This window comes from Apteryx mantelli, chromosome 1 (genome assembly GCF_036417845.1).
Source record: "Apteryx mantelli isolate bAptMan1 chromosome 1, bAptMan1.hap1, whole genome shotgun sequence".
NCBI classification, from domain to species: Eukaryota; Metazoa; Chordata; class Aves; order Apterygiformes; family Apterygidae; genus Apteryx; species Apteryx mantelli.
In genome coordinates, this window is record NC_089978.1 from 146,150,705 (window position 1) to 146,166,069 (window position 15,365).

At 38.8% G+C, this 15,365-nt stretch overlaps 1 protein-coding gene across 1 annotated transcript in view; it reads left to right on the forward strand.

Moving 5' to 3' along the window:
* Window positions 1–15,365, forward strand: part of ITPR2 (inositol 1,4,5-trisphosphate receptor type 2) — a 271,787-nt gene that overhangs the window by 139,851 nt on the left and 116,571 nt on the right. Inside the window, exons 35-37 of the mRNA XM_067305912.1 lie at window positions 7,061–7,251; window positions 8,127–8,269; window positions 10,293–10,401. Coding sequence (XP_067162013.1) covers window positions 7,061–7,251; window positions 8,127–8,269; window positions 10,293–10,401 — 443 coding nt within the window. The remainder of the gene's footprint in view (window positions 1–7,060; window positions 7,252–8,126; window positions 8,270–10,292; window positions 10,402–15,365) is intronic.

The following is a 15,365-nucleotide window of genomic DNA, read 5'->3' on the forward strand; positions in this document are numbered from 1 at the left end:
GCTTTAATGTTAGGGCCTTCATGTTTCACAGCAGGGTTTAAAAAAAAAAAAAAAACTCTAGAAAGATTTTGCCTATATCAGAGAGACAGAGTATTGGGCAGATTTACAGCAGGGACCAAAGACTTTTGATGGAAAATAAATGTAGTACGGAGTTGAAAGAACAAACATGATTTTTTTTTTTTTTTGTGGTAGCCCTGGATTTAGAAATGAATCTCAGCAAGAAGAAAGATCATACACAGATTTCCCAAGATATCAAAGATCCATATAATAATGCACTTTTAAAAGACCCATTTCAGAGTGAGTTTAAGCAATGTACATTCTGCTCAGTGCTTACTACCTATGTTGCTGGCAGGTGGGTGTAAGTATTGCCTCAAGAGCTTCAGATCATTACATCTGTCTTCTTATGAGCAGTGTAAGGATGTACATTATCTTGCAGGTCAACAAAAGGATGTGTTGCAGAAGCTAATTTCTTATAACCCTGGTACTTCAACTCCACTTGACCACTAGGGAAAAACTTCATAAGCTTTTCAAGCTTCACTTACTGCTTTGTCTCTAGGCAGAGCTGTCTGCCTCCAGTTCAGCAAGAAGTATAGGGGCTTGCTTGCCTTTTTTAGCAGACCCTTCTGTGGCTCCAAGGGATTTGGAACACAAAGATACCAACATGCATCAATTTTTGTTGCTCAGTAAACATTTGGTTGCACTGGCATAAAAAGAAATACTTACAAAATAGTGCATGTATATTCATCTGTGTCTAGTTCATATGGATTTCTGAAGCAGATTATCACAGTAACAAGGATTAACATGTTACACTAATATAAATCACTCCTGCTTTTTCTGTATTATTACATAGTACTCAACTTTTTCTTAAAAATACAGTCCAAAAATTGATCAAAGTAGCTTCCATCTCACTAGCACAATAGCTACAAATGAAAAATGTCTGAAAGATCCTTGAACTCTGAGAAAACAGAGGAGCTAAGAAAAGTAACAGTTAAATGTTTCAAATTAGTTTGTTACTAATGGATTTCAGGTTTCTATATTTTACAGTCTTAGCAAGACTGAGAAGCCTGGAAACCAGTCTTGAACTTTGCATTTTAAACAATCTACTCTCTTTCCATATGGTGACACAGGGGAATGTCACCTGTCTTCACAAGTAAAGGTTTGGATTGATGACCATCCACCTCTGTTTAATGTTTTATCATAAGCCTAGCTTAAAGAAAAATATTTAGGTTAATGGATAGTCTGGCTTGGTAATATGGCCCAGTCTAGTTTTCTCTGAGCTCTGTGGCAAAACCTCTATCTTAAATGGTATGGGAGCAGGGTCTTCCTTCCAGGGCTGAAGATCTTCCAGGGTCCGTTGCAAAGAACTTACTGACTTTGTCTTTTATTATGTAGTGATTATTATTCTTCACTCTTGAGCACCAGGTTTCTCTTCTGTTGCAAGGTCAAAGCACCTCAGTGTATTGAGCTACAAACTAGATAAATCCAGTTGTAGTATAGTCTTGTCTCTGTAGTGTCCATTAGCTTTCTCCCCTGTGTTTTTACAAATTACACCTTCCCACAGATACTGTGCGTGTATCCCAAGGATGTTTTATGTGGCATGTGCCTGACTGCGCTATTACCACCAATAATGAAATAATTGGAATATCCCAGATGAGTAAACAGTGGCAGATAGGAACCTGCATTTTGTTAGACTCTTTCTTTTGGCGGACCCTTTAAAAAATCTGTTAGCAAGCCAAATTACCCTAGTCATTATCAGATTATACTCTAGGATACTGTGCAGGAGAAGCAAAAGGAGAATCCTTGTTTCCATCCTACAGAATTGGAGGTGAGTTTTATGAGAATGCTATTTCATCAGTTCAAAACTGGAACAGGTACAGAGGAGGTACCGCTGTAATGATCAGGGGAATGGAGGAGAGTAGTGTTGCAAGAGGAGAGTATAAGAGCTGGATATGTTTGCCTGTCAAAACAAAGGCAAGTATGTTTGCTCTTTAAAAGTACATAGGAAGATAAACACTGGGAAAGAAGAGACATTTAAGCTAAAGGACAGTGCTGACCTCAAAATAAATGGGTATATATTGACTTAGGTTATAAGTAACCTAAATAAAATTAGATTGTAAATCAGAGGTTTAGAACCAACTTTGGAAGGATGTCCTTGATCAACAGGCCAAGAGGAAACGGGGGGTGACAGAAAATGTAACTGGGTTTTAAGTAGGGCTTGATATGTTTTCAAGAGGGATTAAAGACCATGGGTTGTCTGTAATGGAGAGCAAATGGTCTGAAGAACTAGTGAAGTCCTTTCTAGTTGTGAATTTATTCCCCAATTGCAGCTCATCACTATCCCTTTAAGAGTCTATAGAATCTGAAAAAACCTCCTGTGATGCATCTTGACCATGCTTATATGTGCTCTAAAGACCTTTCCTTTTCTGTAACAAATTACAGATAGGAAACTTTAAACTTAAAATCTAGGTTACATTTTATTGCTTCTTTGGAATTATTGTTCATGTTTTAATGTCCATATAAATGGCCTTTCCAAAAACAATCTTTTCATCCCTGAAAATATTTTATTTCCATTCTCACTTGAGTTTTTAAATCTTTTTTCCATTTTATAAAAAGCTAGATCTTCATTTTCAATTTTTAGTTCAAATAAAGTAATTATCCTGTTGTTACTTTTTTGACAGCAAGAAGAATACATTTCAGATGAAACACATATTTTATTCTATTTTAACTGTTTGTGTTTCCCTAATTGCAAGAAAAATTCAATGATGCGGACTGATAAATATTTTAGCACAGATTTTCTGTTGGAAAAAAACATCCAAGTGAAAGGTACAAGACTGGCAGGCTTGTGTCTTGTCTACACAAAGCTTTTATTTCCCTTAAAAAGTCTTGTTGTTGCTAGCATCAGTGTGTCTCCATCCAAATGCATTTGTTAAGCAGTCAGTAAATGATTAAGGAACTGGAGGGACTGATTTATGGAGCAAAATTAATTGAACTAAATATGCATCTCTCCGTTAAGTGGCAACTGGGAAGTGTGGGAGAACATGATATAGCTGTCTGCAACTACCAGAGGGGTGTAAACAGCAAGGAGAGAAAAGGATGCACAGCTAGGTACAGCTGTGTTTTTTGTGACCCAAATTGCATGTGCCTCTTTGAGTAAGTGCTAAGGGATAAAAACCCTGTGTGTGTCCCCCAGAAAACCTGCACCAGGGATTGCTTAGGGTAGTGCAAAAGCTACTAAATACTGTAAAGCTGCTAAATACTGTAGTATTTTATGAATACTGCAAAACCTAATGAAGCGAAATTTAAAATTAGGGAACACTCAGGTGGGAATATCAAGGAGAATGGAAAACTTCCTCTTGGCAAGATATATTAGTCTGAGGAATGATCTTCCAAAGAAAATTACAGGCAAGAGCTACTTCCTGGAAATCCTTAGTATTAAATTGATCCTAAGACTCGGGTAGACAGTATAGTGAAAGGACAGTGCTTCAATAAGGATTCCTGAAATAGGCCCTTTTACTTCCAATTTCTGTGATTCTGTGAAGAGACCTACATGAAGGTAATTTTACAAAATACATTTTCGTCAGCCCATCTCAGCCCTTCTGTTAACAGGTGCTCTTTGTACTTCAGCGGAGCCCAGCCTGCTTGTAGATAGAAGCTTCAGTTTAGCCTCTTGCTTCTGATCATTAATGTTTCCCTTTTATTTTGAGTCCCATCTCACAGAACTTTTTAGTAGTTTAAACAATAAAGGAGAGGAAAGATGCTGATGCATTGAATACACATAGAGCCATCCGGCAACAGAGCTGTACATTTTACTGTGACCTGGCTGAATTTGTGGCACTGTGGTGCTTACCATTTCCGCTCGTGCCATTTGCTCACTTGTCTTGGCTCAACTGTAGTTATTGCTGATATAATCATGAGCATCAGATTGAGAGTTAGTCATGCAGAGGATTTCTCAGCAAATCACATTTCCTCTGACACTGGCAAAACAGCCTAGTGTGTTCAGGGTGTAATTAGCCCTGTGCAGAGTGTGCTAGCTAGGGTTTAAGTGGTAAATAAGCCTGCACGGTGACTCCACTTAAAGGCAGAATTTCGCTTTAGTTGTAGACGTGTTCTAGTCCATCATGGTAAGTATCCTGCTTGATATCTATCATGCCAGTTTACAAAGAGCCATGTGGCATGCTTTTCTCCCAGGTTCAACAGTCAGATGAAGGACAGGATTTTACCCACTCTGAGCTCCTTTGTCTACTAGCGCCAACCCTAGTTTGCAAGTTTGAGCTTCATCCAAAAGTATTTCTAAGTGGAACAAAAATAAATATGCTTTTAAATATTTTATGTTCATACTTTAAGGGAGATCAACACATTTTGAAGAGGAGAGCAGCCTACAACATCTAAATTAAAAATAAATATTTATGCTCACATTTGTTCATCAGCTTTCCAAAATGTAAAAATATGTTTCATGTTGTTTTAATAATGAAATGTGAAACAAATGAAAGATAAACTTTCTACAAGCTGCAAAGAAATAAGAAGACAAAGGCTTTGTTTATAGCTTAGACTTCAACAGTGCCCTTTGACAACCAATGCAAATCTTAATTACAAATGGAATTATACATATAAGAACTGTTCAAAACAAAGTAGCATTTTTTTTTCCTTCCTCTGGTTTTCTTTGTGATAGTTTTAATTAGCTGCAACTCTTTGAACAGTCATAGTCCTTGGCTGCTACTCAGACACTGATGGAAGTTGTTAACTTCAAATGGCATCTATAGGACTGCAGAAGTCTGGGTTTTCCTCTGAACAACCTGCTCCCCATTGCTAAATTTATTCCTGGATATATCAGGATTCTGCATACATACCACTTAATTGAGAAGTAAGCATTGTCCGATAACATTCTAGTGATTGACATTAGGACACAAGAAATTGAATTAAGAGGCCAGAGCACCCTACCTGCACTGGCAGAACTTTAATGGACTTCTGTAATAAAGTAAGCAGCAACAGGGCAAATGTATTTTGAAAAATAACTCAGTCAAGTAACATGGAAAACAGTCCTTAGAAATAATGGCCAGCCATACATAGTATTTTCTTCATGATAATCAGGAACCTTGTCTTCAAAACAAATGGGGAGTGGGAAGAAAAAGGCAATTGCCAGTGTGGAAACTGCCAGACTTCTGGTGATGATGATTTGCATGTGGCAGTTGGGAAATGTGTCTTCCCATCTTGAGCTGAGCAACATTTTTTAATTTCCTGTAGCAAACTGTTTAAAAGAAAGGGCCTGCCAGAAATAGAATATGAGAACTCTGTCTTCCATCCCAGTTAAACTGCCTAAACAGCAGGTGTGTGCCCTGGTCTTGCTTAGGGCGCTGCTGAGCCAGTGAACTCTCGCCTTAACTTCAAGGGTATCTGGAGTTCATGGGCCATGATTTGGAGAGGATTCTGAAGTTTTTGCCATTGTAAAGCGAGGAGGGGGCCCTGCACCAGTGGGACCTGTTAAAGGGGTGAGGACACACGTAGCAGAGCCCTCTGGCTGCAGTCTGTGAGATCGTGGGTTCAGGTGTCGCAGCAAAGTTTGGATTTATACTAAATGTTGCCATTCCAGTACAGTATCTAGGGGAAGAGAAAGTTTCTTTTCTGGGATCTGTGACTCACTTGCTTGGCAACATAGGAGCCTTCATTCATCTGAGCAATATGTGTGACTCTGGGCTTGCGCATACTCTTGTTGGGTTTGGTCCATCGTCTGTTTAGGGAAGAGAAGGGCACCTGTTGACTTCACAGGTTCAGGATTTAAAGTTGCACAGGTTTTAAGAAGTATGCTTGTGGGGTGGGATATGGTTGATGCCTGCCCCTACTGTGGAAAGTATGTATGTTAGTGCAAAATGTTGGGGAAATGCCTCAAAGAAATGAAGTGTTGTGCCAAACTTCTTTATTGTAGGCTAATACCTTTTTAGAAATTCAACTCAAATAAGGAACACTGAAAAAGTAGCTATTATCAGCTTTTTTTTTTGGTAAAAATGTTTCTCCATTTTACTTCTAAGTGTTTATTAAGCATAAACTATGCCAGGGAAATGAAGTGAAATGACTTAGAATATAAAACTAATCACGTAAATGTACTTAATCTTTCAAATAGAGATATTGCTGCATCAGTCTCTCATTTATTTGTTGAAATTCAGACAACCTGTGCTGAGCCTTAGAAGAATACCATTCTGATCTCTAGTGCAATGGAGCAATATGGCTGATGATACAAATGTATTCTTAGAGGAAAGGGTAGTTACCTCTAGCATTGCCTTTCAAACTTCCTTTTCAAAAGACAGTTCAGTATGCAACAGTAGTTTAATAGTGGGTTCCCTGTAAGAATAGGTGCAAACCTTTCCCTTTTTTTTCCCTCTGATGTTCTCTCCTTTTGTCACATATCTTCCTCAATTCTAAGGAGAAAATCACATTATTGATGTGGATTTGCCAATTGTAGCTGTTTATTAACTATCAGTTATATTGCAGTGGCATTCAGCAACCCCATGTTTTAACAATCCTGGCTGTATAGGAAGCTGAAGGGAAAGAGAATAAGAGACAGAGTCCTTTTCAAATTTAATTTGTATGCACTTGGTTCTTCAAGGTCTTCACAAGCAAAATACTCAAAAAGCCTGCAAATAACACTTGGGATAAATTGGCTAAATATGTATATGTCCATTAGAAAAAAGAGCTTTTGATTTTACTACTGAACAAATTAAAATTAGCTGTTAAAATAGTATACTTACTCTTTTTGTTACTCGTATTAATATCTCTCGATCTCTTTTTTTTTTTGGTAAAAAATTATTCCGTTTATAAAGAAGAAACATATCTGTACCTATGAAAACATACATTGGACATGATCCTCAGCTCACAGAAAGTGGTACAGCACTCTAACTTGGATCTCAACTGATTTCTGCCAGCTTGGGTTTTGATTCTTATTCCAAAAACCTGTTGAAGTGAAATTTCCCCTTAACTCTAAGGGTAACAGGATTTCCTGTGCCATGTTTTGCAGGAGATTTTGAATTTTTTGCCATTGTAAACTTCTTCTTTTTTCTTCCTCTTAAAGCAAAGAACCGTGGGATTGCAATTCCAGTGGATTTGGACAGCCAGGTTAACACCTTGTTCATGAAGAGTCACTCTAACATGGTGCAGAGAGCAGCCATGGGATGGAGGATGTCAGCCCGCAGTGGACCTCGTTTTAAAGAAGCTCTTGGTGGGCCTGCTTGGGATTACAGGAATATCATAGAAAAACTGCAGGTACAAAATATCAAATGGCTTGGGCACTAGCTGTAGCAGTGCATTTATCTAATATGTGACAGATGTGGAAAACACCAGATATACTACACTGATTGAGCTTTTAGTGCTGGATCACAGTGCTGGATCACAGTGAATCTTGCACTTTTAGGTAGGAGGGAGCAGAAGGCCCAGATCTCCTCTGGTGTCTACTCAAAAAGAAGCCAAAATGCAGAGCCTTCTGCTTCAGGATCTAAATTCAGCCCCTACAGAAGTTAGTAGAGAGAGGAAGGAAATAAGTTCTTTTCCCCAAAGTGATCTGCAGAGAAGGGTCTCCTTTCTTCCTTCTCATGGTCACATGTCTGTGTCAGGTGCAGATGAGGTAGTGGAAGTTATAGGAGCCATTATGTCATCTTGTGTCACTGGAGATTATCTGTAAGATGGGAGATCAGCTTGTGGATGTGCTGGCTAAATGACATGAAGAGTTTATGAACTAAGACAGCAGCAGGACTCAGACAAGTAGAGGAGCCCTAAATACCAAGGAAGCAACATCTCAGGTGATACTCTAACGCCATAGTATGGCAAGCAATGTTTTTTTCAGCACACCATCATCCTGACTGTTGCTGAGTGTTCACAGGCATTAAACAGAAGAGAGATTTGAAAGAAAAGGCCAGGTAGATACTAGTGGACAGCTTCCCCCATTTGCCCTGCTAGAGGAGTGGTGTGAAGGAAGGAATGAGGTTGCTTCCCAGGGAACTGGGTAACGAGGGCTCTTGCTGCTGGCTGATGAAAAGTGGGTCAAATAGCCCATCACACGGTATTGTGCAACTCCGCAGCAACAGTCTTCAAGTCTTCGTGACCGGGGATAGTTATAATTGACATTCTGCTTTATTCCCCAGGATGTAGTGTCCTCCTTGGAGCAGCAGTTCACTCCCATGATGCAGGCTGAATTCTCAGTGCTGGTTGATGTGCTGCACAGTCCAGAGCTGCTTTTTCCTGAGGGGAGCGATGCCAGAATAAGATGTGGTGCTTTCATGTCCAAGTAAGTGGTGTAAGGAGGGGCCTATTTACTTCTTTGGAAAAGATGACAAGGAGTAAAATTTTTCAACAGCACTTACCTCTGATTTTCAACAGTGACTTAAGCATGTAGGAGTCAGAGTTCATATTGAAAGCTTAAATTGAGGTCTTTTGCTAGATGTTTTACGTTTCTCAGCAGTTTAGGAGTATGGACAGGAGTAGAGAGAGAGGTTTGCTTGCCCTGTCTGCCTAGAAATTGAATGTTAATAGCTTTTTAAAATTGAGGCAGGCTAAATCTACTTCTGTTTTCTTAATGGGCTATTTTTGCTATTAAGTTTCTCCAAATTGACAGCAGAAGCTTAGACTTTTCATGGTAGAATTTTCAAGGATGCATAATGAGTTGGGGTGCTCAGTGCTAGATTTTTTGATAAAGCAAATAAATCTTTTGATTGTTATTTTAACACATTTTAATACATTTCACTGGCACCCCTACGTGGGCTTGAATTATAAGATGTTTTATTTGCAGTTTGGGCATTGGAATAGAGTCTTTCAATTTCGCTTTATTAGTCCTCTAGTGAGATTCCCTCCCTGCCCTTGAGAAACTGTAATTTAAACAGAGGTAACTTGGGGGAAATGTACATGTTTGGCAGTGCTCCTGATTCCTTGGCTTTTTGCATATTCTGCAGAGGTAACATTATAGCAATACACTATATATTTGGAAAAATCAAGCTAAATTTTGAGCTCCTCCCATCCCCTCTGTCCAAACTCCTGTTCAAATTTGGCATCAAATCAAGTCCAGGGTTGCCGGATTTGGCCCATGTAATGCAATGAGCACTGTTTTTGGTTTTATTTAATTAACTTCCATTACATAAGAATGCTTTGCAGAGCTATATATGAATCTTGAGATATAAATGTTACTGTTTAAAAATATTGTTAGTATTGCTGGCCTGAGAGCTGCATTGTTTTGGGCTTATAATTCATGAATTTGGTTAACGTGACAATGGGAAACTCCTGCATAGCATTTGCACTGAGCTCAGCGTGGCATTAGGGCACTAGCTTAGCTTAGTGGTTTAAATATAATCAATTCTATTGGGTTACCAAGGGCTGATCTAGATGATGCACTGTGGTCCCTCCCAACACTGTTTTTTGGTGACTGTTCATGATTTAGGACTATTAATAATGTCATCTTTTGGATTCAGTGTAAATTGGTGGCCCCAGTGCCTTTGCTGATCCTAGGCCAAAATTCATGAACACTGGTTTAGCCATGATAAGCCAAGACTGGTACTGAAACAAGCAAACCTGTCCAAGGCCTTCAGATCTCCTCCTTGCTTCTTGTTTTCACAGCTAATGTTTTTTACAAGCAGTGCTTTTTTTCTCCAGCAGTGTGGTGAACCGGTGCAAGAACTTGGTCTGTACAAAGGCAGCATGGCCTCTTTTGGTGTTTGCTTAAACTGGCTAAAACCCAAACTCCCTTCACAGTCTTAGTTGGAGGCAGAAAGTTACCTTGTTTTCAGACTTGAAAAAGTCTATAAAGTTGCTGTGTGAATGTAAACAATGGTTATGCTTCATCCAAATATCTACGTTTCTGAACAATTAAGTGTAAAGTTTTTAGGAATGCTTTGGGAATCCTTTTGGCTGGATGCCATTTGCTAATTATATAATAAATACATTATAAACATCATCAAGGTTGGAAGGTGTGAAGGTTGTACCTTTTAAAGTTTCTAAGATGCATGGTGAGCATTATAAGGAGTATGGTTAACTTTAAATAAAGAAAGGATGAAATGGCAAGTTTGGATCTTAATCTGGAAGCCCCCATAAAAAATGAATGTAGAATTCTGCCTTCTATATGGACAGTAAGATACAAATTGACACACAAAACTCAACACCTTGAAAGTCCTATTTCCTTTTTAATTCTGATTTTTCTTGTCTGCTTTTATTTCCTTTCCTTGAGGAAAAATATAATGAAGAACAATTTTTGCATAAAGAAATTTTTATATGGCCTAGAGACAACGTGCAATGCTCTTTAAGGTTTAATATTTTACTTTAAGGTTGATTAATCACACAAAGAAGCTCATGGAGAAAGAAGAGAAGCTCTGCATTAAAATTCTTCAGACATTACGAGAAATGCTTGACAAGAAAACTAACTTTGTGGAAGAGGTACTGCTACCATTTTAGTATTACATATAGAACTAACAGCATGGTATTAAAAGGTTACCTCCAGGATAGCAACAGAATCTGGCATGACTTCAATTTCTTACATGTTGTAAAGATAACATGGTGTCTCAGAAACAGTGTGGTAAGGCAGAAAGTAACATTTAAACAAAAGAAATGGTCTGCCTTGCATAAATAATCTTATATCAGGAACTTCTACCAGAGTCAAGGCAAGGAAGGCTAAATGAATTAGTAGTAGCAAGTATTACTATATATGGTTATTATATATTGGATATCATGTATTTCTGGAAAGCAATCCTTTTATGTCACATCTGACCTTTTCTATCACATAATCAATCAGAAACTTAACTTTTTTTAGTTGCAGATATACAGTTTTTCCCTGTTGCCTGTGGTGCCAGACTTTTGTACTCCATAAACATTTTAATGATGATAAATGTGTGACAGGACTATGTTATGTTTAAACAGAGTTGCCAGTTTAGGGAGAAGTGACATAGTCTCTGTCTTCTGTGAAATGCCTAATTTCTTCCTGTATCTAGTAACACTCTTCCCTTCACCCCTCTTAATACCTTGTTTTCTCTCACAAAACTGAGTGTTTCAAATATCTGTTTCATCTTGCCTGCATCTTTGGTCTTGGTAACTAGATTCAGATTTACATGTCAGCTGTCCATTCCTAGAAGTTTTAGCCTGATTGAGGATCCCTGTGCCTTTTGTATGGTTTCCTCTTATCAGTGTTTTTGAGTACTCGCAAAATTCTCTCAGTATTAGTCACTCTTAAATATGAATCATAGCGCAATTATCTAATCTTTCACTGCCATCATTTTCATTTGTTCCCAGCTGACACGTTTAGTCAAATACGTTTATGGGGATCATTTTACTTGAGAAAAAATGTTGATCGGAACCCAGCGTCACACGGTTTCACTGTCTTAGGCTTTTACACCCAAATATTTTCACGTGTCTAAGTAGCAGTGCTCATTCATTTTACTGTACTTGGCACCATTCAGATATACTAGTTATGAGATTCCATACTAACCCTGGGAAAAAAAGTCTTAGGGGATATTAAGATGCCCAGCCATATTTCTGGGTGTTTGAGGTTTTACTTCCAAAGTTAAATATTTTGGTCCTGTCACATAATGTGATAAGATAGCAACACACTCTTTCCTCTTTTATGATAGATGAACCATATATTAGAAATGTGAAATATTCACAGCGTCTTTGTTTTGACTGTATACTGTTTGTTTTGATTTCAACATATGGAGATGGGAACATTTTGCCCAGGCTTCTAAGCAACCTGCTAGACAGGATAAAAAAATCTCGGTGCAGAACAGTGAAACGAAGACAAAGGCAGCAATAGCAAAACATCAACCTTGCTCTGCACAAAAACAACCAGTGCACACAGAGCAAACCAACCTCCTCTTCACCGCCTGTAAAGAATTTAGCTCAAAGAAGAATGTGGTCAGGCCTGGGCAGACAGAGGTATTTTTTATGTCATAGCAGGAGTTTCAGAGGTGAAGCAGATGATATTGTTATTAATTATTATTCATACTTATTCTAATAGCTTTCTGGGCTCATAATCCCACTGCATGACATGGAAAAACTAGTTTCCTTTTGTAACTGCATGCTGTGAGGAACCATGCCGAACTTCTCTGGAATAACTGCATAAACCCACCAAAATGTAACATCATCTCAGGAATGCAGGGAATAAAAAGCAATGCCTTAAATAAAAAAAAAAAAAAAAGAAATCAAAAAAAGGCGCTCACCTATTTTAATTTCTGTTTTTGTACCCTGTAATGGAGGCTGGTAAGTCAAGACTGAGCCAAGCCAGCAGAGGGAGTGTGCTGCACTGGTATGTGTGGGCTTTTCGCCCAACCTCCAGTTCTCAGAAATTGACATTTAGAGGTGTCTGCTTAAACCCGCTGCACGATCCCTGCCACCTAGGTAGTGGCTAGGGCATGGGCGAGTGGAAGAAGAAACAAGAATTTCTCCCTCGTGCTTTCTCTTTGACTTCCCGTGAATCCCATGTGAGGAACATAATGAATTGATGCAAACAAATACATGAGTAAACAAGCTTGTATGATTTGCAAGCGCTTCTCCTGCTTGCTACTTTTATGAGTCATTGTTCATGATACGGACTTCAGAATAGTAAAAATAGCACAATGAGTAGTCTGTTGTGCGTTTCCAACTTTTTTTGAACCGTGATATCACCACCTGCAATTTGATTCAACTGTGTTATACAGATACTCCAAAATTAAAGAAGTAAATACATAATGGTAATACTAGAATGATGCTACAGAGGCACACATGACATTTTGACAGAAAGCCTAAATTTGTTAATCATCCATCATAACGTACCTTGTGATAAATTTGACAGAAATGGTAAACGTTCAGTTTCTCCGGACCTTCCCATAGTGAGAAGCAAAGAAGAAATCATGAAATAAAATTTCTCCTTCTCTCTCTCTCTTCCCTTTACCTCCCATGGCTAAGATGCAGGTCTGGGAACCTTGCCTTCTACTGCATTGTCTATCTTTCATTTGACCACTGGGAGGTTGCCTGTACTGCTGACAGGACAGGCAGAACAGATAGTGTTAGGCACATATTTCACTGTTTTTTATGCCTGCTCCCATTCTGTCCCATGTCCATTGCCTCGGGTGAACTCCAGTGTTGCAGCTCGTCTGGCTGGCGCATTTCAGGGCTGTGCTGCTCACGCTCTCCTGGCTCCATACTCGATTGTCCTTGCAGCCTCCCTTTGAGGCAGTGCTGGCTTATGCATTGCTTTGCTTAGTGTTGCAACATCTAATTGTGTTAGGAATCAAAGTTTAATTTCAAGAGTTTGATTTAAGGTACATAAATGGCATATAAAGCCTCTTGGTCATTGATTAGCTTTCATAAGTAATTGTGGGTGATTATTACGATCTCCCTGGAGTTCAGTGTTAAGTCCTAGTCCTATTTGCATTGATTAGGTAACTAACTGGAATGAAACTTCATCTACAGCTCCTCTCTTACAGCGAGCTCTTCCAGAACAGTGTTAAAACATTTGGGTAAATCAATGAGTGGAGGAAGTTTACATTACCTTTACATTACATTACTGCCCAGACAGTTACTATGGTGTGGATACTCTAGGTTGACTCTTTAAGGAAAGAAACAGGAGAGACTGAAATGACTGTTTGAACTAGATCTGTCCTATCTATGTGTTTGTCCTTTGTTGCTGGTAGGTAGTCTATTTTTATACCTGTTTTACAAGAACAGAGTGATCTTGGTCCAGAATTTTAAAAGCTTTTATGCAAGACTCTGTTTTGTCTGTCACCATGGTGCTTGATTTCAGTTTAATTTCTGTGTGGATTCTGACTCTAGACCTACCTCCATATGTTAGCTTGAATCTGGAGAACATTTCCAGAGCACCTGAGAAATGCAGGCTGTTGATACATGTTCACTTTGCAAATGACTGGGGCAGTTTAAAATCTTACCATTACCTTGCTGCCCTGCTGAAAGCAACTGCCCCCACAGTGGAGCTGGTGGGCCAGAAGGGGTGAGTGCTCCTGGCTGCTTCTGAGAGAGTCCGGAAGCTTAACTTAAACCCACCCTCAGTGATTTGAATGAAATTGTTGAGCTGAAGTGTGCTCATACGGTAACATGTTAGCCCACTCCAGCTGTTGGTGTCAATGCCTTGGGCAGATACAACCCTCTGATTCCCCGGTTGTTCTTAAATGAGGTGAACATGCCTGAAAAAAATTACTGTCTCTCGTAATGTCTGTATGTGACATGAAACATTACTGACTGGTCAAAGTGTTAATGGATGATAGTGTGTTACAGACTGTGGTAGAATGCAAGCCCGTATATCCCGCCAACTAGTTGTTCCTAACTGAAACACTAGTATGAATAGGCTAAACACTTCAGTAAGGGTTACTTGTGCCACAGAACGCAGGTATTTTACTTTTTCCTGCTTTAGGTGTTGAACTACAGTATAAATAATTGAAAACTTAGAGCATTTCTTAAGTGTCAGTAGGGTAAAGAACCTGCAAGCTGCTTATTTGTCAGAAATGAGTAGTTGTGCTTTTTGCCTTTTCTGGGAAAAACTCCTGAAAAAAATTGTCCTGCTCTTCATGCGTTTGCACCGGCTTCATGGTTTAAAAACATATAAGAAGCTTTGTAGCCTTCTGTTGTGCAATGTTAATATTTCTGTATTCCACTTGAGTTACGAAATGTAAACTATGTCTCCTCTTTGTTTTCAGCAACAGCAGCAGATATACACGTGAAAAAGCAGTACAGGTTCTTTTTAAATATAAGTGCACTTTATTCCCCTAAGCTGTAGTCCCTGATATGGCCACCGTTGGCAATTGGTTATTTTGTGCCTGAAGGCCTGAGCCTCTTCATTTTGAGCCAATGACACATCTCCAGTGAGTTTGTCAAAAGGATTAGTCCCAACTCTGCCTCGTGAATGTACTGATCGACCATCCAGGGTGGAACCAGTGGGAGCTGTAGGTCTTTTTCTTCTGGGAAAAATGATTTTAATGTGTCTTAAAAGCTGGGAGACGTTGCTGGGAGCCACTGCAGTGTCCCGGTGTTACAGTTCTTTGAATCAAAGACATTCTTAGCTTAAATTGCATTCTATTCTATAACCTCATCCTTTCAGATGATTTTAGTTATTTGTGTGTGTGAATTAGGCAGCATTCTGATACATAACATATGTAGGTAAAAATAAATGAGGGGGAAAAAGAGAATAATTCTGAATATGTGAGGGTTTGCTGACTGCATTATTACTTACAGGGACATGTTTTAAATGGGAGAAAGAACAGGATGTAAAATTCCTTTATTTATGTTACTATTCACATTTTGGATTAGTGGCAATGCTGGCATTCTGAAGAATCACATTTAATTTTTCACCATTTTTGCTGTCTGCTTTATTTGTGCTCATTTATAAAAATGACTATGCACTAGCTTGGTTTTTCCTGTTG